Source organism: Candida jiufengensis, assembly GCF_024610255.1.
Source record: "Candida jiufengensis strain CBS 10846 chromosome Unknown scaffold1, whole genome shotgun sequence".
Classification (NCBI taxonomy): Eukaryota; Fungi; Ascomycota; class Pichiomycetes; order Serinales; family Debaryomycetaceae; genus Lodderomyces; species Lodderomyces jiufengensis.
The window spans coordinates 243,831-267,904 of record NW_026261562.1 but is presented as its reverse complement, the minus strand read 5'-3'; the positions used below and the strand labels follow the sequence as shown (position 1 = coordinate 267,904).

The 24,074-nt window shown below is 27.8% G+C and overlaps 13 protein-coding genes across 13 annotated transcripts; 9 read left to right on the top strand and 4 right to left on the bottom strand. All coding sequences in view use genetic code 12, as the record gives it.

Annotated features, from left to right (window-relative positions):
* Positions 1–1,147: 1,147 nt before the first annotated feature.
* On the top strand, positions 1,148–2,113 carry KGF54_003904 (Golgi transport complex subunit; the record flags this gene model as incomplete). The annotated part of the gene is made up of 1 exon (XM_051764544.1): positions 1,148–2,113. The coding sequence occupies one exon, from the start codon at positions 1,148–1,150 to the stop codon at positions 2,111–2,113; it is 966 nt and encodes a 321-aa protein (XP_051617946.1).
* Positions 2,114–2,716: 603 nt separating this feature from the next.
* KGF54_003903 (uncharacterized protein) lies at positions 2,717–3,214 on the top strand (the record flags this gene model as incomplete). Its single annotated transcript, XM_051764543.1, has 1 exon — positions 2,717–3,214. The coding sequence occupies one exon, from the start codon at positions 2,717–2,719 to the stop codon at positions 3,212–3,214; it is 498 nt and encodes a 165-aa protein (XP_051617945.1).
* A 271-nt stretch (positions 3,215–3,485) lies between these two features.
* Positions 3,486–5,189, top strand: KGF54_003902 (FG-nucleoporin; the record flags this gene model as incomplete). Its single annotated transcript, XM_051764542.1, has 1 exon — positions 3,486–5,189. One exon carries the CDS (start codon positions 3,486–3,488, stop codon positions 5,187–5,189), a length of 1,704 nt encoding a protein of 567 aa, XP_051617944.1.
* A 43-nt stretch (positions 5,190–5,232) lies between these two features.
* KGF54_003901 (uncharacterized protein) lies at positions 5,233–5,871 on the bottom strand (the record flags this gene model as incomplete). The annotated part of the gene is made up of 1 exon (XM_051764541.1): positions 5,233–5,871. One exon carries the CDS (start codon positions 5,869–5,871, stop codon positions 5,233–5,235), a length of 639 nt encoding a protein of 212 aa, XP_051617943.1.
* A 100-nt stretch (positions 5,872–5,971) lies between these two features.
* Positions 5,972–9,133, top strand: KGF54_003900 (DEAH-box RNA helicase; the record flags this gene model as incomplete). The annotated part of the gene is made up of 1 exon (XM_051764540.1): positions 5,972–9,133. One exon carries the CDS (start codon positions 5,972–5,974, stop codon positions 9,131–9,133), a length of 3,162 nt encoding a protein of 1,053 aa, XP_051617942.1.
* Positions 9,134–9,284: 151 nt separating this feature from the next.
* On the bottom strand, positions 9,285–10,226 carry PAN6 (pantoate--beta-alanine ligase; the record flags this gene model as incomplete). The annotated part of the gene is made up of 1 exon (XM_051764537.1): positions 9,285–10,226. One exon carries the CDS (start codon positions 10,224–10,226, stop codon positions 9,285–9,287), a length of 942 nt encoding a protein of 313 aa, XP_051617941.1.
* Positions 10,227–11,170: 944 nt separating this feature from the next.
* On the top strand, positions 11,171–12,373 carry KGF54_003898 (triglyceride lipase; the record flags this gene model as incomplete). Its single annotated transcript, XM_051764536.1, has 1 exon — positions 11,171–12,373. The coding sequence occupies one exon, from the start codon at positions 11,171–11,173 to the stop codon at positions 12,371–12,373; it is 1,203 nt and encodes a 400-aa protein (XP_051617940.1).
* Positions 12,374–12,692: 319 nt separating this feature from the next.
* Positions 12,693–13,760, top strand: SRP40 (Srp40p; the record flags this gene model as incomplete). Its single annotated transcript, XM_051764535.1, has 1 exon — positions 12,693–13,760. One exon carries the CDS (start codon positions 12,693–12,695, stop codon positions 13,758–13,760), a length of 1,068 nt encoding a protein of 355 aa, XP_051617939.1.
* A 214-nt stretch (positions 13,761–13,974) lies between these two features.
* KGF54_003896 (TFIIH/NER complex ATPase/helicase subunit) lies at positions 13,975–16,536 on the top strand (the record flags this gene model as incomplete). Its single annotated transcript, XM_051764534.1, has 1 exon — positions 13,975–16,536. The coding sequence occupies one exon, from the start codon at positions 13,975–13,977 to the stop codon at positions 16,534–16,536; it is 2,562 nt and encodes an 853-aa protein (XP_051617938.1).
* Positions 16,537–16,587: 51 nt separating this feature from the next.
* Positions 16,588–17,580, bottom strand: KGF54_003895 (uncharacterized protein; the record flags this gene model as incomplete). The annotated part of the gene is made up of 1 exon (XM_051764533.1): positions 16,588–17,580. The coding sequence occupies one exon, from the start codon at positions 17,578–17,580 to the stop codon at positions 16,588–16,590; it is 993 nt and encodes a 330-aa protein (XP_051617937.1).
* A 311-nt stretch (positions 17,581–17,891) lies between these two features.
* On the bottom strand, positions 17,892–20,255 carry SPC98 (Spc98p; the record flags this gene model as incomplete). Its single annotated transcript, XM_051764532.1, has 1 exon — positions 17,892–20,255. One exon carries the CDS (start codon positions 20,253–20,255, stop codon positions 17,892–17,894), a length of 2,364 nt encoding a protein of 787 aa, XP_051617936.1.
* A 492-nt stretch (positions 20,256–20,747) lies between these two features.
* KGF54_003893 (sumo domain-containing protein) lies at positions 20,748–21,026 on the top strand (the record flags this gene model as incomplete). Its single annotated transcript, XM_051764531.1, has 1 exon — positions 20,748–21,026. The coding sequence occupies one exon, from the start codon at positions 20,748–20,750 to the stop codon at positions 21,024–21,026; it is 279 nt and encodes a 92-aa protein (XP_051617935.1).
* Positions 21,027–21,775: 749 nt separating this feature from the next.
* KGF54_003892 (uncharacterized protein) lies at positions 21,776–23,743 on the top strand (the record flags this gene model as incomplete). The annotated part of the gene is made up of 1 exon (XM_051764530.1): positions 21,776–23,743. One exon carries the CDS (start codon positions 21,776–21,778, stop codon positions 23,741–23,743), a length of 1,968 nt encoding a protein of 655 aa, XP_051617934.1.
* Between the last annotated feature and the right edge of the window lie 331 nt (positions 23,744–24,074).

The window sequence follows — 24,074 nt, the reverse complement described above, 5'->3', positions numbered from 1 at the left end:
GGACTATACTTTAGCAACCAAATAAATAAATTGGTCAATAAATTTGAGAAACAAACCAATACTCCCCTATATATATATTGTTCAGATCTTGACAGATAAAAGTTCATGACATGAAGATACAAATATGTTTCAAAAGTTGCTACCACATAATATTAAAGTTTTATACTTAATGCACGCAAAATTGTTGCAAATGCAAACATAACAATTAAGAACATTAAATTTAAATCGATCAATTCAATTTTAAAGATCGTTTGAAATTATCTTTTTATTGCTCATATATATTAATACCGCTGGCTACCACGGAAGTTTGGAGTTGAATGAAATAAGATAATAAATTGTAATCTAAGGCAATAATTAACCCTTATAAATATTAATAATTAACACGCTAAAGCAACTGGAAATACATTATTGAAACCAACTGAACCACGGATACTTGATCATTCTGATTCAGCCAAAAACAACCCTCGATAGGGTGTTTACAGCTGTCAGCAATAACACTGTCGCAAGACTGAAAAGCATGTATCAGCTCAGCTTCAAGATGTGCACAATTTGGTTCAAAAATGCGCTGATGCATGTATGTTGCCTATTGGTCCTTGATGATGCTTAAAGTTTGCAATGCGGTCAATAAGTCTTTGAATTTACACCCAAAATATTTTGAGGGTTTTCCAGATTGAGCCCGAATATTTCATTTTTTTTCTTACAGACGTGTGTTTTTCTTTCAATCCTATATAATATTACGTTTCTTCTTTCATACGCATTCGGTATTCTTCAAGGATGGATGGTGCGACAATAAACTAGATTTTTAACTCACTTAAACAAGCAGCTAATTTTTTCAAAGCAACAGTCTATCGATCACAATCGCTATCAAAAATATATGTCCTTTAAAAATTGTTTTAAAATTGGTATCAAAATTCATTTTGAATTGAAGATTTATTTTCTTCCAGTAAATGCCTTCCTTTGCATTGCACGAAATTAGAATTAAAATTATTGACAATAGTTACTTTTTTGGCTACCTCTTGAAATAGCGTGATGTACTCATGTTGCAGAGTTTAGCTCTCGTAATTATTTGTAACCAAATTCACCATGTTCGTGCAAATTTCTTGTTCGTGTCTGATATTTGGTGAATTTATTAAACGTCAAGCTCAGCATGGTAAATTCAGGCTACCAAATTTTTGACCTTTTCAATATCAAACACATTCATTCACCAAGGTATCAACAAAAGCCTAATCAATTCAGATCAAATGTCGCTAATATGAATATCACATACGAATCAAACTCAGTTAAAGACTTAGCATTGGATGATGTATCAACATTAAATTATGATTTAGACTCAGTAGATAGTTTCCCATTCCCCAAATCAATAATAACGACAGATTTCAAAAATTTCAATTTAGAAGGAATCGATTCATTTTTATACAAGAATCATAGGTTTACATCATTAGATCAACTAATCAAGGATTTAAAATCACTTTCTACAAATTTGAATCAAAATTTAATAGATTTAATTAACTCAGATTATAAAGATTTTATAAAATTGGGTAAATCAATAAATGGTGGTAATGATTTGATTAATAATTTATTTGAGGATTTAAAGAATTTCAAAATTGAGTTACTAGAGTTTTCAAAAAAATTTAACAAACTAGATACTGAAATTGAAAAAATATTAACTCAAAGATTCAACTTAATTGAATTAAAGACAAATATTAAATTGAATTTACTATTAAATGATCAAATAATTCAATTCGATCAATTCATAAATTTAGTGAATAACAACCATAAGAATGAAAAAAATCTAACCATTAATAAAGAAAACCTCAAAAAACTCACAACAATTTATTTGTCAATACTAAACATAAGTGATTATTTAGAATCAATAAAATTAAAAAATTCAATCATTGATGAAGACACGGTATCAACCACATCCTCAATTGTATCAAATCATAAAATTATAAGTAATTTTGAAAATAATTATATATATGGTAAAAAATCATCAATCATTATTGAGTATAAGAGTTATATAAATTCGTTATTTAATGATATTAAAAAATATAAAGATGATCCTGATTTGGTGATGGAGATTCTAAATATTCAAAATTTAATACGAAATAATTGAGTTAGTTAGTACTTATCAATAAATGTTATTACAAGGATATTCAATGAGGTGTACTAGAATTGCAAACATTTTTGATATACTCCATAAGTTTTAGTATAGAGAATCGTCATGGACAAATATGTTGAAATACAATTTGTGATACATTCATGAAAAAGATTGTAATTGATCTCTCGACTCGAAGGCTTCTTCAATCTAGCGTTGGTTTTGGCTCAAGGCTAGCTACAAAAGTAAGTCTGTGATCAGTAAAATTCACTAATTCAGTTTTTCTTAAACCCAAGCTTCTAGAACGTGATTAAATTTTCAAGAATTGAATCCAGGAAGAAGTCAGTAATACAGTTAATTTGTAGTATAAATGAATAAATATTGCGTTGTTATATATTGAAATAAAATTGTAGTGTAAATTTGAACCAACCAAATTTTTCGAATTTGAAATAAAAATTAATTTTATTGCAATATCTAATATTATTAAAATTTAAATAGATCAATAAATACAAAACAACCACCATTGAGAATCTATACTACCATCTATTCATTGTAAATACTTTGTCACTCACTGAATTAATCAATTATAAAATTTTAAGCATATCTACATTCATACAAAAAATGTTTAGTTCAAGTTGGAAAAATACTGAAGAAACCCCATTACCAAAAACCATACCAGAAGTAGATGAAGTTGGAGCAACATCTGCGCCATTATTATCAGCATCATATTATATTGGAGATAGATGTAAACCATATAATGATGACTTCATGTTATGTAAAGACGAACATAATGGAGGAACAATAGATTGTTTAAAAGAAGGTAGAAGAGTAACAAGATGTGCTATATCAGTATTAAAAGATTTAAATAAATATTGCTTTGATGAATTCAAATTACATTATGATTGTTTAGAACAAAATAATCAATATTTTAGTCGTTGTCGTTCAAGTGAAAAATTATTAGGTAAATGTGTATTTGATAATTTAAAATTAGTTAAAAAAATTCCAGGAGTTGAAGAACAAATTCAAGATAAACCAAATCCAATATATAAAACAAGTTCAAAAGATTCATCATTAACTAAAAAATTCATACAACTGGAAGAGAAAAATACATCTAGTTGAGGTGAAAGTTATATACAAAAACAATCAATACATTTAAAATGAAAACTAATTAAAATTAGACCGATGGCAGATGTGATGATGTAAGACTTTCTTGATAAAGTAGCCTCTCTCTTCCTTTTTTCAATTATTTTATTCTTAACTTTAAAATACTGAATTACCTCTAAACAATCTCATCAATTTGATTTTGCGATTTTTCAGCTTCACGAAAAATAATATTTTAAAGCATAAGATTTAAATATAAACAATAAAAACAATCAAATAAACCAATTACATGTTTGGAGCAAATAGCAATACCGGTGGAGGATTGTTTGGCTCGTCTAATAACAACAATTCTAGTAGTGGAGGATTGTTTGGAAATAAACCAGCATCAACATCTGGCTTTGGATTTGGTCAATCACAACAACCACAACAATCACAACAATCAACAGGGTTCGGTCAATCTAATACCACAACGGGTGGTTCAACTGGAGGATTATTTGGTCAACCACAAAACAACACCACTTCGAATTCTACTACAGGTGGTTTATTCGGTTCCAATCCTCAAAAATCAGGATCAACTGGTGGCTTATTTGGTTCTAGTCTGAACTCAAATACAGGAACTGGATTTGGTGCAAATACAAGCGGTGGATCACTTTTTGGAAAATCAGCTGCACCGGCTACAGGGGGTGGATTATTTGGAAACAATAATAATCAACAATCAAATACAACTACTGGTGGATTGTTTGGAAATAATCAACAACAACAATTAAATACTAGTACAACTGGAGGGTTATTTGGTAACAATCAGCAGACCAGCAATAATACAGGTGGTTTATTTGGACAATCTAATACAAACACAGGAACTACAGGAGGATTATTTGGAAATAAACCAGCTTCAGCTGGTACTGGTACTGGTCTTTTTGGTTCTTCTAATAACACTACCCAAACTGGCGGTGGACTTTTTGGCAATAAACCATCTACAAATACAACAGGAGGATTATTTTCTAATCAACAACAGCAACAGTCACAACAACAACCACAACAATCTTCATTATTTTCATCAAATACAACTAACAATCAACAACCATCATTCAGCTGGAGTCAACCACAACAAAACCAACCAGTTGTCAACAACACCTCAAGTTTATTTGGATTTAATCAAAATACAAACCAACCACAAACTAATCAGAATACATACACTCCTGCTATAAATGATCAACTAACCAAAGTATGGGAACAATGGGATCCAAATTCACCAAAATGCGCATTGAAAACTCATTTTTATAATAAATTCAATGACCAAGAAATTAATCAATTGTTATCACAACCTCGACCTTCAAATGAAACTGCAGAAGATTGGGATAAAGCAATGATTGAAAGACCAAATGGAAATTCTTTTCCAATCAAAATTACCTCATATGACGAAGTAGCACAAAGAATTGAAACTCAATTAGATTATATATCGAAAGAGAAAACAGTATTAAATCAAATCAATGAAAGATTAAATAATTTATCTGCAAAACATGATTTGGAGAACACAACAAGAATTTTAAAAGCCAAAGCCAGACATACTCAATTATCAAGAAGATTATTAAGATTAGCTACAATACTAGCTATTTTGAAATTGAAAGGTTATCCATTGTTACCAGAAGAAGAAGAAATAGCAAGACAATTTGATATTTTGACAAATAAAATAAATGATCCAAATAGTCCAATTGGTAAATTAAGTGATATCTTCGCAAAATTAAATATTTTAAAAGAAAGAGCAGAAGATTTAAATTCTCAATTTGATCAATCAATGCATGTATTAAATGGTACTTTGGATAATGGATCCTTGGAACAAAATAAGAAACAAATAGTCACTGGAAATAATAATGATATTATTGAAAAATTCACAAAAATCTTGATGAAACAACAAATTGGATTGAATTATTTAAATGATGTTTTGGAGAAAGATTTTGATAGAGTAGATAAAAGTTTAGGATCTAAAAAGTAATATACATTAATTAAAAAGAATTTAAGTAACTTGATCTACTTTTTCATAGTGGCTCTTGTAAATTTTTCACTATTAGATACGGATTAGTTTTGATCTCAATATTATCAATCTTATGAAAATGCAGAAAATTATGCCGTATAGACGCTCTCAACTTATACTTATCTATCGGTGGATCACATTTGGTGACATATATGAAGGCGGAATTATTTGAGGCATTAGACAACTCAAATTTATTATGATACATTGAACCTTTTGTTGATAGATCGTAATTAAATTTGAGATGAGTTCGATTTGATAAGAATCCTGAATTATCATTTTTCAAATAAAGATATCTTGGGATTGCAATTAAATTATCTAAATTTTCGATTAATTTTGCTTGTATATGCTTTGACTTTAACTCTGATTTATCATCATTAATTTTATCGTCATCACTAAAGACGGGGGCAACTTTGGATCTGTTAAACACCGGGTTGAATACAATTTTCATCCAAAATCCCTGATTTTCTATAATTGATACATCATTTAGCGATGTATTTGTCAAATAATCTATGGCACTTAACTTTTCAAAGTTTTGAATGATAAAATTTAATTCAGTTGAAGTCTTTGGTGGTGGTGTTATCTTGCATTTGAATTCAACAGCATATTTGAAATATTTCAATATTTTTGGAGGTATCTTATTCATTCATCAAGATGGAAATATTGTTTCTATTAGAACTCCATATTTTAATTTTCATTTTTGTATTCTTTTTATTTTTTACAACCACTTTAGCTCAAACTAGATAATGAATAAAAATGATGACGATAATATAACATCAAATATAATAAATAAACTTTCAACTTATTTAAATAAACCACCAAATGAGTCACTTGCCAAAACAATTATCACACAAGCAACAACCAAAACTCTAGAGGATTTCTCGAAATTTACACAAATAATTGGTTTAAAGAATGAAAATCACATAAATGACATTTACAATTGCATAAAAGCTTCAGATAAAAATGGATCGATTCAGCTACTACCCAAACCCGTATCAAATTTCAAAAGAACAGACGAGTTAAAACAAACTAGACCTGGTGTTAGGTTATCATATGATGAAACAGAAGATGGAGATGAAGATGATACAAACACGCCAAAAATTAAAATACGACCTAGAGATCAAGAACCTATCACCAAGAAACCAATGTTTAAAAAATTGAAAAAAGAGGACGCTATGAAAATGAAACAAACTAGTCCAGATGTTCAACAACAAGATTTCAAGAATCTATCTAATCAAGAAAGACCAGCGATGAAAACTTCAAGACAACAACAACCACTATCAACACACAAACACAATGAAAAAGATTCATATATACCCAACAATAGATATAACGTCGACAAGAAAACTTCATCAGTGCAGCCTCAATCTCAAACAAATGGAGGATCAGGAGGTTATTTCAAAGAAACAGGAGAGTATGTTGATAATGACCACGCAGCATCCAATGATTTCAATAGAGTTCCAATAGTGAGTCATGTCTTTATCCCACCATTTTTGGAGAAACTGAAAGAATATTTAACTTTACAAATATCAGGGACTTCAGTAAAAGGAGTGGGTCCAACTATAAATCCAGTCAAAGATATAAACTCAGAATTAGCATCAATGGCGAAACAAGGTTCACTAGTTGTTCAAAGCAAAAGATCAACGAAAGAAAAAGCCAGACAAGCAAAAGCAAAAATTGGAGTTGAACATAAGGAAATCTCAAAGGAAGAAAACAAGCAATCAGATGTTGAGGAGAAAATTGACTATCAAAGTATTCAAAAACAAAGACAAAGTTTACCAGCTTATGCAGTTCGAGATGATGTTGTATCAACAATAAAAGAAAACCAAGTAACAATTATTATCGGTGAAACTGGTTCTGGTAAAACTACTCAATTAGCACAATTTTTGTATGAACAAGGTTTAACAAATGAAGGTAAAATAATAGGATGTACACAACCTAGAAGAGTTGCTGCAATGTCAGTTGCTAAAAGAGTTAGTGAGGAAATGAATGTTAACTTAGGAGAAGAAGTTGGTTATTCAGTTAGATTTGATGATAAAACTAATAAATCCAAAACTGTTATAAAATATATGACTGAAGGTATTTTACTTCGAGAGATTTTAGCAGATCCTGTATTAAGGGATTATAGTTGTGTCATTATGGATGAAGCTCATGAAAGAGCACTAAACACGGATATTTTACTTGGATTATTCAAAAGTTTATTGGCTAGAAGAAGAGATTTAAAACTAATTGTAACATCAGCTACAATGAATGCTGACAGATTCACTAGATTTTTTGGTGCAGCTCCACAGTTTACAATACCTGGAAGAACATTTCCTGTTGATATTTATTTTAATAAAAATGTTAGTATGGATTATGTAGATACTGCAGTGAAACAAATATTATCAATTCACCTACAAAGACCAGAGAATAGTTCTGGCGAATTTACCAATGATGGTGATATTCTTGTATTTATGACTGGTCAAGAGGATATTGAGACTACTTGTGATTTATTAAAAGAAAAATTAGAAATGCTAGAGAGTCCACCTCCAATAGAAATTCTTCCAATTTATTCATCAATGCCACAAGAATTACAAAAGAAAATATTTAACAAATCAAACCCACATAAAAGAAAAGTAGTGATTGCAACAAACATTGCAGAAACTTCATTAACAGTTGATGGTATAAAGTATGTGATTGATTGTGGGTTAGTAAAAGTTAAAGTTTATAATCCAAAATTAGGTATGGATACATTACAAGTTGTTCCTATATCTTTAGCAAATGCAGATCAAAGAAGTGGTAGAGCTGGTAGAACTGGGGCCGGTGTTGCTTACAGATTATATACCGAAAGAGCTACCGATCCACATAACATGTATTTACAACCAATTCCAGAAATTCAAAGAACCAATTTAAGTAATACTATGTTATTGTTAAAATCTTTGAAAATTAATGATATTAATAGATTTCCATTTCTTGATCCACCACCAAAAGATCTATTAAATTGTTCATTGTATGATCTATGGGCTATAGGTGCTATAGATAATTTCGGTGAATTGACTAAGTTGGGTATGGACATGATTCAATTCCCAATAGAACCTACCCTAGCAAAACTAATTTTATTATCTTGTCAAAATGAATTTCATTGTTCTGAAGATATTTTAACTATTGTTGGTATGTTAAGTGTTTCTAATATTTTCCAGAGATCAAAAGAAAGAGCCAATGAAGCCGATAGAGCTAGAGAAAAATTCACAATTGCAAATTCAGATCATTTAACTTTACTTAATGTATACAATCAATGGGAAAGCCATACAAATAAAGTAAATAACAATTATACAAAAATGCATTCATGGTGTGAAAGTAATTTTCTTCAGTTAAGATCTTTACAAAGAGCTAAAGAAATTAAAAGACAATTAATGGTTATAATGCAAAAAAATAAATTATCATTACTCAAATCATATAATGATGAAGATATAAGAAAATGTTTATGTGCATCATTTTATCAACAACTGGCAAAGTTAATTAAAAATAATGTAAATGGAACACCAGAATTTCAAAATTTACGTCACTCATATATGAAAATGTATTTACATCCGACAAGTGGATTAAATAATAGTAATTTAGATTCCAACTTTGTAATATATCATGAGCTAGTATTAACTTCAAAAGAATATATGAATTACGTTACTTGTGTTCATCCTATTTGGTTATTACAATATGGGTATAAATTTTTTGGAGTTCCTGAACAATATAGAGATAAATTAGTTGATGCTAAGGGGTTGATTATGAAGGAGGAGTTTGAACAACAATTAGAAAAAGATCGGATCAAATTTAAAGAAATGGAGTCTAAGAATTTGAAAAATTCTGATAAAAATTCGTCAACCTCATCAATTAAGAAGAGCTTATTGTTTAAGAGAAGAACAGCGTTGTAATGTATAGTTCAAATTGTATTTTTATTATTTATTAAATTACTATACATTTTAAATAATGCACTCTATTATCTATAAATTAGACTCTTTATACTTTTGTTTTATATCAATGTCATTAATTCTCATTACCTCATTACTTTATTAATTATTAAAATTATTGTAAAATTATATTATCAATTAATCTTGCTTTTTCATTACTATTTTCTTTTGGAACTTTTACTGCACAAGAAACTATTGCACCTAATCCAGGAGTAACTTGATCTAAATCTTCTAATGTCTCTGGATGACTTACTGCAATATATTCTATATCAAAATCTGGTTCTTGTTTAATTAAATCATAAATTTCTTTTATAATTTTTTTGGAATCAACTGAATTTTGATTATGATTTATTATTTTGTCATTATAATAATTTTCACCATTACATAATGCTTTATAAATTATTGAACTTTTATCTTTTATTTCTTTCGATAAATATTCATTCCTCGAAGACATAGCTAAACCATTTGATTCTCTTAAAGTAGGCATTACTCTTACTTCAGTAGGTATTATTAAATCTTTTACTAAATTCTTGATAACAACACATTGTTGTGCATCTTTTTGACCAAAATAAACTCTTGTTGGTTGAACAATATTTAATAATTTAGTTACTATAGTAGCAACACCTCTGAAAAATTGAGGTCTTGTAACTCCTTCTAATTGTTCACTTGATCCATGTACAGTTACAAAAGTCCCTCTTTGTTTATCAACTTCCAATACAATTCCATTAGGATACATTTCTGATATTTTAGGTACAAATATAGCATCAATTGATTTATTTTTAAATTGATTAGATAAAATTTCTAAATCTCTATCTAAAGTTCTTGGATAATTATTTAAATCTTCATGAGGTGCAAATTGTGATGGATTTACAAAAATTGAAACTATTGTTTTATCATTTTCTTTTAAAGATTGTGCAACTAATGAACAATGTCCTTGATGTAATGCCCCCATTGTTGGTACAAATCCTACTGACTGATTATTTATTAGTGATTGATGTCTCCATTGTCTTACTTGTTGTACAGTTCTTAGTATCTGTATTTTACTTGATGAAGTCATTTTTTTGATGCGATAATATAGTATTCACGAGTAGCTGTTAATGACTTCTGCTTTGATCGACTTTCGAGTGGTCTTTTGTCGGTCGGTACAATAAAACTTTTAAAACTTATGACAAATTAAATATTTTTTGATGATCTAAAAATTAAAAATATTAAGTAGTAAATGTATAAAGTATTAAATTTAAAAAATTTTAATTTTCTGGAGAAATAAAAAATATAAATTAAAAAAAGAAATTTGATTTTAATTATTATTTTATTATTATTAATTTGTTAAGAAATACGTCAAGATGAATTTATGTCAAAAGCATATGACTTGGTGAATAAACCGATTTGACTTCAATTATTTTTAACCTATAAAGTTTTTCTGACTAGGGCAACAGGTTGACTTTGATAGTTCATTCACTGACTTTTCATTAAAATCGAATAATAACTTTTAAAAATGTTTCAAAAATAATAATCTCAATAATTTAAAATTTTATTACACAAAATCTTTACGATGTGTCCTCTTTTTTGTGTGTCCTATATTTGCAATTAGTGACATAAATGTTTCTCTCTCAATTGCCGAGGAGTTTGAAAAAATTAAAACTGTTAAACTCAAAATAATTTACTTAGTACATAGGATTCTCTGTAATGTACAATGTATTTGTCCCCATCTTTCTAAGCTTACTGAATAATTGCCACGGACTTGTATTGATCAATCGATATTCTAATTTGATTGATAATTCAAGTATCGGAAGTAAAGTTTTGATTTTCCTCAAATTGAAATATAATTGTCTAAAAGTTTCAAATCACAAAATTACTAACCCTTAACCCCATAAAATTTCAATATTCGATCTATTGTATATTTTAACCGTTATAAATATATTATCAATTATCCCTATTATATCTTTTATGGTTTAAAAGCTTATTCAAATACTACATTTAAATAACCCACATCAAGTAATAATGTCATTTACCTTAACTAAGAAAGAAGTAAAAGCTCATCCATATAGACTGAAAGGTAGTACTTTATTATCAGAAGATTCTCATAATTTAAAAATAGTTTATAATAAATATAAAACCAATTGTCCACCACCAAATCCAAAGAATCAATTAAGATTTAATTTAATATTTTGTCATGGTACTGGTTTCAATAAATCAATTTGGAAGTATCATGTTAAAAAATTATATCAATTATCACAATCAATGCAAGTACCATGGTTTTTAGATTCAGTTATTACAATTGATGCATTAGGACATGGTGATTCAGCTTTAGCTAATGCAGGTAAATTAGGACCTGTATTTTGTTGGGATGATGGTGCAAGAGATGTTATAACAGTTATAAATCAAGAAATTGCAACTACTGGAGATTTTCAAAATAATTCAGAATCTAGAAATGTTATAATTGGTCATTCAATGGGTGGATTTATTGCATTATATTCTGCATTTTTAGAAAGTGAATTATTTGATTCAGTTATTCCAATTGAAGCTGTGATTTATGGACAAATTGATGGATTAGATAAATTCAAAAAAATATTCAACAAGATTAAACAAATGATGATTGATACTTTTGATTCTCATGAAGATGCATTATTTTATTTTACAAAATTTTCATTCACAAAAAAATTTAATGAAGAAGTAATGAAAGATTATCTTGAAGATGAATTAATTGAAATTAAAGATCCTGAAACTGGTGATATTAAAATTCAATGTAAATGTAATAAATCATATCAAGTTGCAGGTTATTTTGGAGCTTTTCCATCAATTGCAAAAGGTATGTTAGCCTTACCATCCATAAAAGTTCCTATCTTACATGTTGTTGGAGCAAATGGTCAGTGGAATCCACCAGAAAGTACTCCTTGGATTAGAGAAACTATAAAGCCTAAATATCTTGCAGGTACTGTTGATATTCCAAAAGGTGAACATTTAGTAAATGCTGAACAACCAGATGAAACAATAGAAGTTATTGCTAAATTTTTAACTGAGAGAAATGATAATTTCAAAAAGGAATTATTGGAAACTCCAGAATCAAAATTGAAACATGATAAAAAGGCAATTGAACAACAAGAATTTTCAAAATTAATTGATGATATGGATTTAGATAATATTTATGGTTATGAATTAGAAAGACGTAATTTATTTGGTAATGGTCTCAAATCCAAGATGTAAAGAATTTGGAATATATAGAAGGACATTTTAGAACTGTGTAATTATAGATTATGATTTTTGATTAAATAGAAAACTATTAGATTGAAACTGAAACTTCTTATTTTAATTAACCACAAAGTAAAATAATACTAAAAAGAATTTTGTGTTAATAAATTATTATTTACGAGAGACAAAAAAAAATTGAATATCTCATCTTATTATAAACCACAATACTAAACAGTAAATTGAAATATAACAACAGCATTATCATTAAAATAATATAAATCTATATATAACTATTCCTAAATTTTCCAATAATCAACAATTCACAACATTCAATATGGCGCCATCAATCACAATCAGTGAATACTTGAAACAACTAATAAAAAATGATGAAAAATTACAAAATTTATCAAAAAAAGAAATGTCACATTTATTAAATAAAATTGATATTCAATTAGATCCAAAAACTTCAAAAGCAATAGACATCATATTAAATGGTGAAACAAAATTAAAATCATCTAGCTCAAGTTCTAGCTCCTCGAGTTCATCAAGTTCTAGCTCTTCAAGCTCCTCAAGCTCTTCAAGTTCAGATTCTGATGGAGATGATGAAAGTAGTTCAAGTGATGAAAGTAGTAGCAGCTCAAGTGAAGATAGTAGTTCAAGTGATGATGAAATTGATAGCGATAGTGAAAAAGAAGCCAAAGACGACAAAATTATACCTGCATCATCAAACGTATCCAAGTCATCAAGCTCATCAAGTGAAAGTCAAAGTGACAGTGATAGCTCGTCATCATCATCCTCATCATCCTCATCATCATCATCATCCTCATCGTCTTCAGATAGTGACGACTCATCATCAAGCTCATCATCAAGCTCATCATCAAGCTCATCATCAAGCTCATCTTCAAGCTCATCCAGTTCGTCTAGCTCATCATCAGATAGTAGCTCAAGCGGCTCGGATTCAAGTTCAGACTCAGAATCGGACTCAAATTCAAAAAGGAAAAGAAAACACGAAGATGACAACAAAGAAACTACAACCACAACAGTAGTCATAAAAAAGCCTAAAATTTCCTCACCAACCTCAGACTCATCAACTACAGATTCAATAACTGAAGTAACAACAATCAAAGCAGGATCAATCGCGGCAACTCCAGAACCAGATTTAAAACCAGGACAAAGAAAACATTTTTCAAGAATTGAAAGAGACAAAATAGCATTTGAACATCAAGCATTACAAGATAATACATATAAAGGAGCAGCAGGTACTTGGGGTGAAAAGGCAAGTGAAAAATTGTTACAAGTTAGAGGTAAAGATTTCACCAAGAATAAAAATAAAATGAAAAAGGGAAGTTATAAAGGTGGTAGTATTACTTTTGCAAGTGGTTCATATAAATTTACTGATTAAAATAAAATAGAAAAATGGTTGCAAATTTAATAGTTCAAAGTACACTACCCAAAATGATAATCATAGAATAATAAATATTTAAATAATAAATAAATAGAAATGTAATAAATTATAATTAATAATCAATCAATCATTCATCTCTTTAAAGTTTGATTCTTTCAACCAACTAAACCACTAAACCAATCATCAATTAAATTAATCGTTATTTCATATTATGTCTAGGAGATCAAATACAGTCAACTATGCAGAATTAGATGATGATAATTTTTCAGATGAAGGTTATAATGAACCTTATGATTTAGAAGATAATGATTATGGATCAACTTCTAATAAGAAAAGAAAACCCACCAAATCATCAACTCCCAGTGAAGATCAACAAGCCAAACGTAAAAAAGCGAAACTCACAGTAGATGCATTAAAACATGATTTACAACAGAATGCAGATACTGATGATGAATTAATAGATATAACATCTGATATACCCAAAGATTATATACCTGATGCAGTATCAAAATCATTTGGAAGGCAAGATTTTTCATATTTAAAATTAAAACCTGATCATTTTTCAAGACCTATATGGATTGCTCCAAATCAAAATGATATAAGGATAATATTAGAATCATTTTCTCCATTAGCAGAGCAAGCTCAAGATTTTTTAATTACAATAGCAGAACCTATATCAAGACCATCTCACGTTCATGAATACAAAATTACTGTTTATTCACTATATGCAGCTGTATCAGTGGGGCTAGAAACTGATGATATAATATCGGTGCTAAATCGATTATCAAAAGTACCAGTGGCGGATTCAATAGTACAATTTATTAAAGCAGCAACTGTATCATATGGTAAAGTCAAATTGGTTTTAAAAAATAATAGATATTTCGTTGAAAGTACACAAGCTGACGTGCTACAGATGTTGTTGAAAGATGAAGTTATTGGACCTTTAAGGATACAATCAACTGAAAATTCTGTTACTAGTAATGGATTAGTACAATCTGCGCCACCTCAAAATGATATAAATATTCCAGGAACAAGAAAACTAAAAGAAGATGAAAGTTCAAAAGAAAAGAATGAGATTGAAGATATATTTGCATCAGTTGTGGGGAATAGAGATGATGATGACGATTTAGATACTGTTCATTCATTTGAAATATCTCATGATTCAGTTGAAATTGTTAAAAGGAGATGTCAAGAAATAGATTATCCAGTTTTAGAAGAATATGATTTCCGTAATGATGCAAGAAATCCTGATCTTGAAATTGATTTAAAACCTTCGACTCAAATTAGACCTTATCAAGAAAAATCATTATCCAAAATGTTTGGTAATGGAAGAGCAAGATCTGGTATCATTGTTCTTCCATGCGGTGCTGGTAAAACTTTAGTTGGTATTACTGCAGCTTGTACTATAAGAAAATCAGTTATTGTATTATGTACATCATCTGTTTCAGTAATGCAATGGAGACAACAATTTTTACAATGGTGTACGATTCAACCTGAAAATGTTGCAGTATTCACATCAGAAAATAAAGAAATGTTTGCAAGTGAATCTGGTTTAGTTGTTTCTACATATTCTATGGTTGCAAATACTAGAAATAGATCACATGATTCTCAAAAAGTTATGGATTTTTTGAGGTCAAGAGAATGGGGGTTTATCATATTAGATGAAGTCCATGTTGTTCCAGCTAATATGTTTAGAAGAGTTGTTACAACAATTGCAGCACATGCTAAATTAGGACTTACTGCAACATTAGTTCGTGAAGATGACAAGATTGATGATTTAAATTTTTTAATTGGTCCTAAATTATATGAAGCTAATTGGATGGATTTAGCTCAAAAAGGTCATATAGCAAATGTTCAATGTGCTGAAGTTTGGTGTCCAATGACATCTGAATTTTATCAAGAATATCTAAGAGAAAGTGCTAGGAAAAGAATGCTATTGTATATTATGAATCCAGCAAAATTCCAAGCATGTCAATTCTTAATTCATTATCATGAAAAAAGAGGTGATAAAATCATTGTATTTAGTGATAACGTTTATGCATTACAAGAATATGCTTTAAAATTAGGTAAACCTTTTATTTATGGATCAACTCCACAACAAGAAAGAATGAAAATTCTACAAAATTTCCAACATAATGATCAAATCAATACTATATTTTTGTCAAAAGTTGGTGATACATCAATTGATTTACCTGAAGCTACGTGTTTAATTCAAATTAGTTCTCATTATGGTTCAAGAAGACAAGAAGCTCAAAGATTAGGTAGAATTTTACGAGCTAAAAGACGTAATGATGAAGGTTTTAATGCATTTTTTTATTCTTTAGTGTCAAAAGATACTCAAGAAATGTATTATTCAACTAAAAGGCAAGCATTTTTAGTTGATCAAGGTTATGCATTTAAGGTTATTACTCATTTAAGTGGTATGGAACAATTACCAGATTTAGCATATGCATCAGCAAGAGAAAGAAGAGAATTGTTACAACAAGTTCTTTTGAAAAATGAAGATGCAGCAGGTTTAGAAGTTGGTGATGATGCTGATACTAATTTCATTTCTAAAGAACAAAGATCAAGATTGGAAAAACAAAATGGTAACAATGGAGCAACACGTACTGCTGGTTCATTAGCTGGTTTAGCTGGTGGTGAAGATATGGCATATATCGAATATAGTAAAAACAAAAATAAAGAATTAAGAGAATCTCATCATCCATTAATTCAAAAAATGTATTATAAGAAAAAACAACAACAACAACAACAACAACTGCAACAAAAATGATTACAATGTTAGGTTTATATATAGATTTATAATTAATGAGTTTTTTTTTTTCTAATTCGATACAAAATCTCCAAAATCATCTTCTTCGTCACTTGTTGTAGATGAATTATCACTACTATCTTTAACTCGTCTCAGTGAATGATTTATTTGATTATCATTATTTTTCTTCCACCTTTGTTGTTTTCTTTCAATCATCTTACTAGCTTCTTTTAGTATCATATCATGATACTTTTGAGTTAATCGTCTAGTATTAAAATCATCAGAATCTGAATCAATAATTGGTTTCCTCTTGGTGGCTGAACTACCATCATCATTAATTATTGATTCCCATTTCTCATTGTAGTATGAAGATTCTTGATCTTCAAATTTCATTGCAAAATCATCTAATTTTTCATTAAATATTTCTGCTTCCAAACTTGTATTAAATTTTAAAAGTAATGCAACTTGTGTAATATCTTGATTTTGTTTTGCGTCTTGAGTTGTTGGTGGTTGTTGATTTATAATTGGCAAAAAGCCAGTACCTGGAATCTGAACAATTATTCTATACCAATTTATTCTACTATAATTACTTGTATCTCTAACTAATTTAATTGAATCAGTTCCATCATTTGAAATTTTAGAAATATATTTAGTTATAATATTATGGTCATCTAACAATTGAGAATTTGATTCGATTTCCGATTCTATATTTCTATTCACTGGAATATACCATGTTTCTCCCCATAATTTTTCAATATCTTCATTTATTATATTTATGAATTCTAATTTTGCTCTTATTTTTGAAAATGGTTCTATTATATTTTGAGGTGTATCTTCTAGTGGTTGTTGTTCTATTTCTTCTTCTAATAATCGTATAGATCCTCTCCATATGCAATCTTTTATGTTGTTTAAATCAATGGGTTCTGGTAAATGTAAATTGTAACCGTTCTTGAAATCTTTAATACTTGTGTGATTGTAGGGTAGTTTATATAATGAAACTTTTGAAGTTTTGAATATAATTTTGGAATTGACGATTGATTCTGTAGGTGAGTCAATATTTGACATTTGATTCTTTTGAAGCGAGTGTAGATGATAACGTGATTGAAGTTTTGTTAGACTATAAATATTTGCTATCCTAAAAGATCTAAAATAATTTATGGGTCAATCAATTCCCATTACATCATAAGATTAAAAATAAAATTACGAGGCTTTTATTTTTGTGTTTAATCACAATAAATAAAATAAGTTCAGGCACCAAATTTTTAGCATATTTTTAAGGAATTTGCAACCATTTAAGTTAAAACTAAAAGAGCTCCGGCTACATTGTCAATTTATTCTTATTACGAAATTAATAAATAATACATATATTAATAATATTACAAACAAGCACCAAATTCTTTTAAATCATTTTCCAATTTCATATCTTCTTTAAAATCAATCAACAATTGTTTAAATTCATTTTCAAAAATTTCATTTTTTAATTTTTTATAAATTCTATCTAAAGTAAATAAAATTTCATCTAATTCATTTTCAATATTTGAAGTGGTTGTGGATGTTAGATTGTGTTGATAAATAAAAAAAAAATCTTCTAACACTCCTAAATATTCTTGATTTAAATTTATAAAATTATAAAAAATTTGCAAAAAATCATGAATTTGAGTTATAAAACTTATTTGAGATCTTTTACCTAATGAAGATTCATTAAATAATTTTGTCTTGACTATTTTGTTTAAATATGTTCCGTGGATTGTTATTAACTCATCTATTGTAAATTTATTTACTTTTTTTATGGTCTCTGATTCTTCCGTTAATGTATTTGGTTGTTCAAAATTTGGTAAAAACAGTCTGTCTAATTGTAAAGTGGATTTGTCATTGTTATAATAAAATTTCTTCTCTATATTTTCATCAAATGATTCCTCTATAACTTCATATGATAAATATGAGACAATATCCTGTAAAAATTTAACAAAATGATTCCGTATAATATTAATTTGATCTATTGAGTTTATCAATTGTGGATAGTCTCTTTGCAAATCTCCATTTTTACCAATTTTTTTAACTTGCAAACCTAATGACATATAATTTTCATAATTTGAATTAAATAATATTTGAAGATGTCGTATTTTCCAAAAGAAATGAAATATTTTTAAATATTGAACTAATTGATCTTTGAAAAGGTAGTAAATAGGTAAATCATCAATTTTATAATCAATTAAAAAGGATTCCCAACCAAATGTGTTTGAACTGGAGTTGAAAATTTTTGTGTCTATTCTATTTAAATCTTCAAGGGGTAATTTTTTGATTGATGATATTTGAACTGCCTCATATAGTATTTTATGTAAATGACTTGATGAAATGTCTATAGCTTTTTCATTGAAAATTGTATCTCCCTTTGTAATTAATGCCTCTATAAATTCATTAACTTCCATAAAGTAAAACTTCTTGAAATTAATTAAATGATTATAAAATTTATATTTCAGATGTAATAAGTATGTTAAATGGTTTATTAGATCCTTATATTGTTCATCTATCAATTCGAGTATTTCATCAATCTCCAAAGACGCTAGTCCGTCATTCTGTGAAAAAATCTTTGATGAGTGTTTCAAATTATAATCGTTTATCCATTTTAATTCTTTGCAATACTTATTTAAAAAGATCAAAGTTTTACCGATTTGAAATATCTTGTCTGATGATTGTATAAAGCTTGGTACTTTTTGTGAATGAAATTTGATTATTTTATTGAATTCTTCTTCGTTAACATCAAACGATATAAAAAATTCTTCGTTTTGATCCATTAATTCACCTTTTATTAACCATAATTCTAGGATATTGTAATATGGTTTTACTATTTCGTAAAATGTCTTTGTTGCTATACTTCTTATCGAATCATCACCAAATTTCGTAAACTTGTAAACAAACGTTAAAAAATTATATCCATCCAATACACTCATTTTCAATGATAGTCGATATAAAAGTCTTAATTTGAGAATCCAGTCAAAAATTGACTTATAAACTGATAGTATAGTCGGTGGCTTATTTATAAATATCTGATTAATATCCAGTGCATATATTTTCAATTCCTCCTCAATTAATGCAATATAAGCTGATTTGATAGCAGATTTCAATTTCCCTTTATTTAATTCAACACATAATGATAATTGTTTATATAATAAAGAATACTCAAATATCAATTTAAGCAATGAACTATAACTATTGTTTATTGTTTTAGGAATCTCAATTGATCTAGAATTTTTGGAAAATTCAAATAATTTTGAATCCATACCCATTAAAGTATATGGTAAATAAGTTAAAATTGTTTCTTCTGGTAATGTTTCATAATATGGTTCTATTAATTGTGATAATGTCTTATTATTGGATATTGTTGATTCAAATGTTGAAGTGGTTGGAGTAGTCATATTTGGTACTGTAGTATTACCCATTAATGTATCCAAAAATATCAAATAATTTGAAATTTGATCCAATGACTTAAATTTACTTAATGAATTAATTAAATTTTGAAATTCATTCCATTCTGTCTTTTTTGAATTACTTAGAAAATAGGTTTTAAATTTATTAATGATAATTGATATATCTTCATCTTGTTTATTTGAATTTATTAATAATTGATATAATTCATTAGCTATACTTTGAATATATTCATCTCCTAATTCTGAAGGTATGATTGATCTAATTAATCGATGAATATATAGTCTTATTATATTTTGTTTTTGAAGTGTCATTAAATGTATAAAAAGATTATGAATGTAAAGGACGAGATTTTTTGTATTTTGTAAATGATGACTTTATTAAATCCTTATAAACATATTTCTATTAATTATATAGCTGTAGTGTTATCTTTATCTTTGTCTTAAAAACTTGTTGTTTCCTTTTTAATAAAATTTAAATAAAATTTGGTTTTGTTTACTTTTTATTTTTTCTGTTAATATTAATTTTCTACTTAGTTAATCAATAATTGATTTTGTACCGCGAATTTCAATTTTTTTTTTTTGTTTGTCAAAAGAATTATAGTTCTGACATAAGTAAATAAAATTGACAATGAAATTGAAATTGAAATTCTCTCTTAAAAAAATGAAATTAAAAATTACAAAGAAAAAAAACATAATATCAATAAGATTCTCTAAAATAATATTATCATAAACCACTTTAGAAAATATATACACTTAACTTAAATAATAAAATCATAATACATATAATACTCCCTACATAACAAAATGGTTGAAGAAATATATGCATCAAGCTCCGATGAAAATGAAAATAGAATAAGTGTTAGAATAGAGGATGGACAATTTATAAAATCATCATATAAGATTGATAAAAATACAAGATTAAGGAAAATGATTAGAGTATTTTGTGATAGACATAATCAAGATATAAATACTTTAAAATTTTTTTTCAATAATCAAATGTTAAATGCAACTGATACTCCTGCTTCATTAGAGATGACAAATGGTGATATGATAATTGTTAAAAATTTCGAGCATTCTGGTTAACATTGAAAATTTATTACTATCATCATCAATTCCATTCATAATAATGTTTCTTTCATTTCAAAATTAAAATTCTTATAAAAGTTTATTGGTTGTTATCTATTATTTGTTACTTGTTTTCATTGAAGTTATTCATTTGTTTAAGAAGTTTGAATTTCTGTTGAATTTTATCAAAATGTTTATTGAAGAAGCATTAGCTCTCTATTACTGATTTTTATCAACTGAATTACGAGGATTTAATTTATGTTAAATCCTGGAAATGATAACGAAGGATTAGTCAATATATTTCATAGAATCTGTATTTTTAGTTTAATTTTATATGTTTTAATAATTTATTTACCTAAAAGAAGTAGTAGTGAATGTAGGTCAGACCTCCTCTGTTTTTGTCGTAAAAAGGGAGTTGGTTCGTTAGTTTAGGAGAATTTAAAAGGTTGATAGACCAAATATTTTCAAATTTGTTATGCTAAAGGCTGCAAAAACAAAAATTGCGGTATATATATCTTTTACTAAGAGCAATTGATTTTTTCATCCAAGAGAAGAGATAAAAGCTGTTAAAGTATCATCAAATTAGTTAAAGAATGAAGATTTAATCTAAAAGATCTAAATAGTTCATCAATATATGTTCAATAATTTTGGTTGTAAAAAATAAATTAAAACGCGTTCAATATTATAAATTTCATAATTTTGTGTACACATATATTTGAATCAGATATTTACAAATTTAAAAACAAACTATCAACAATAAATGAATCATGAATGATAGTGGTCATCGCATGAACGGAAAGCTGTATACGAATATCAATTCCCCGACACACTATCAAAATCAAAACTCGTATGCTCATACAACTACTGCGATATATGATGATTTAAATCCAGATTCTTTTTCACCTACAATTTTATTTGATGATATAAATGGCGAAGATATTTTAAAAACTAACCCCAATTATAAAGCAAATCATAGCTCAGTTGTTGATCCAACATATCCATCATCTCATCTCAATGGGTTTTTAAATAATAAAGAAAATGAGTATCCCCAAGATCGACAATTTTTTAAAAACAACCAACAAAATCTAAAATCAAAATCATCAATTTCAGAACCAAAACAAATTCACTTTAATTCAATTCCACAATTAGGCCATATTTCAAATTTTCATAGTCCAATACATCAAAGTACACCCAATCCTAAACAAACCTTTAAATCCAATAAACCTGTAAATATGGGACAACATCCATTTAACGATTCAATCAATACCACTAACGACGATGAATATATAACAATTAGAAAATCAGATTATTTAAGAAGTCTAGATCAATACCAACGATATAAACAACAACCACAATTGAAAGAAAGTCTAAATTCTCAATTTAATTTACAATTAGAAGAACTTCAAAATCAAATAGATCAATTAAAGATAACGGATCTAAATTTATCAAATAAAGTGGATCAAAATAGGGCCAAAAATGATAATTGTTTCAAAGATCATGAGCTCAAACTAATAAGTCGCAATGAACATGCTCAAAATCAGATCAATATAATAAAATTAAAAATTAATCAATTGTCTCAATTTATTAATGAATATAATATTAATGGTGACGTCAATGGAGAAGTTTCAATGTTGAGAATTGATGATAAAGAGGTAGAAGAATCTTTAATTGAATTAAATCCTCTTTGTGAAATTAACAGGCATTCTGCTTCAGCTCATACATCTTCAAGTAAAACTACAAGTCAACAAATCCGGAGTAATGATCACCAAAGTTCGTCAAAAAATTCAAACCCAAATGATAGTACATCAGCTCAAAATTTAAGTCCAACTTCAGTCACCAATGATAATTCAAACAGTAAAAATAGTCAAAATAAATCTGATAATAAACAAAATACCAATAATCTAGCCGATACCAACAATGTCGTAAGACCTGTGTCGAAGGGTAGTGACATCAACTGTGCTAGCAGTGTTACTAATTCTGACACTCATAGTAACGCACAAACTGTAAATCTGAATAAAGTTTGTACTTGTGGAGCATCATCATCAAATACTAGTCGAACTACAAAAGGTTCAGAAAGTTCGAATAATGATTATGTTACATGTAGTACTAATTTGAGACACTCAAGCGATCATAATACTCGAACTAGTGGTAGTGCTAATGGGGTTGTCAATGAAGAAACTCAAAATGTCAACAATAACGATAACAATAACAATAACAATACTGAGATTAATGCCACCATGAATACATCCGAAGAAACTACAATATCCGAAGAAACTCGTAATGTCAACAATGTAGTTAGTCAACAACAACAACAAAACTTGTATCCAGAATTTGATCATTTAAAATATCATTATCCAATGCCGGGAATGATCAAAAATGAACAAAATTTAAACAGAATAGATACTTTATCCCGAAAAGATCTACAATTTATTGCAAAACATTTAGTATCATCTATGCAAATATCAATAGATGATTTATTTATGGAAGTAACAAGAATAGGAATATACATTACTAAATCATCACAATTTATTAAAAATTTACATTTATTACTAAAAGATTCAAAAGTAAGTATTGGGAAATTTTTGAAAGGTGAAATTATGAATGATCTGGGAAAAATAGATAATGATTTAGTTGAATTGGAAAAATGTTTTGATACAATGTTTAGTGATGTTAATACTTTAATCAAATTGAAGAAATTTTTAATGGAAAAACAAGGTCAAAAGATTAGAATTTGACAGAAAGTGGAGTTTTAGTTCTTGCTAATTAAATATTGAACTTAATAAATGTTTTATTCTCTAATCGAAAAGAAAATTGTAATAATATTTAGTCTGTCTTTATTGTGAGTTTCAAATATTAAATAATATAGATGTGTGTATCTATAATATTGTTTTGACATATATTACACAAGATCCTTTTGTAATTTAAAATAAAATTAAAACTAATTTAATCGTTAAGGGGTAATTTTAAAGTAATTATATTTTTATTATAATCAATTGATTCACACTCTTATCTTTAAATTCATTATACAGATAATACGTTTGCTGGAAATTAGTGAAATACGATAGT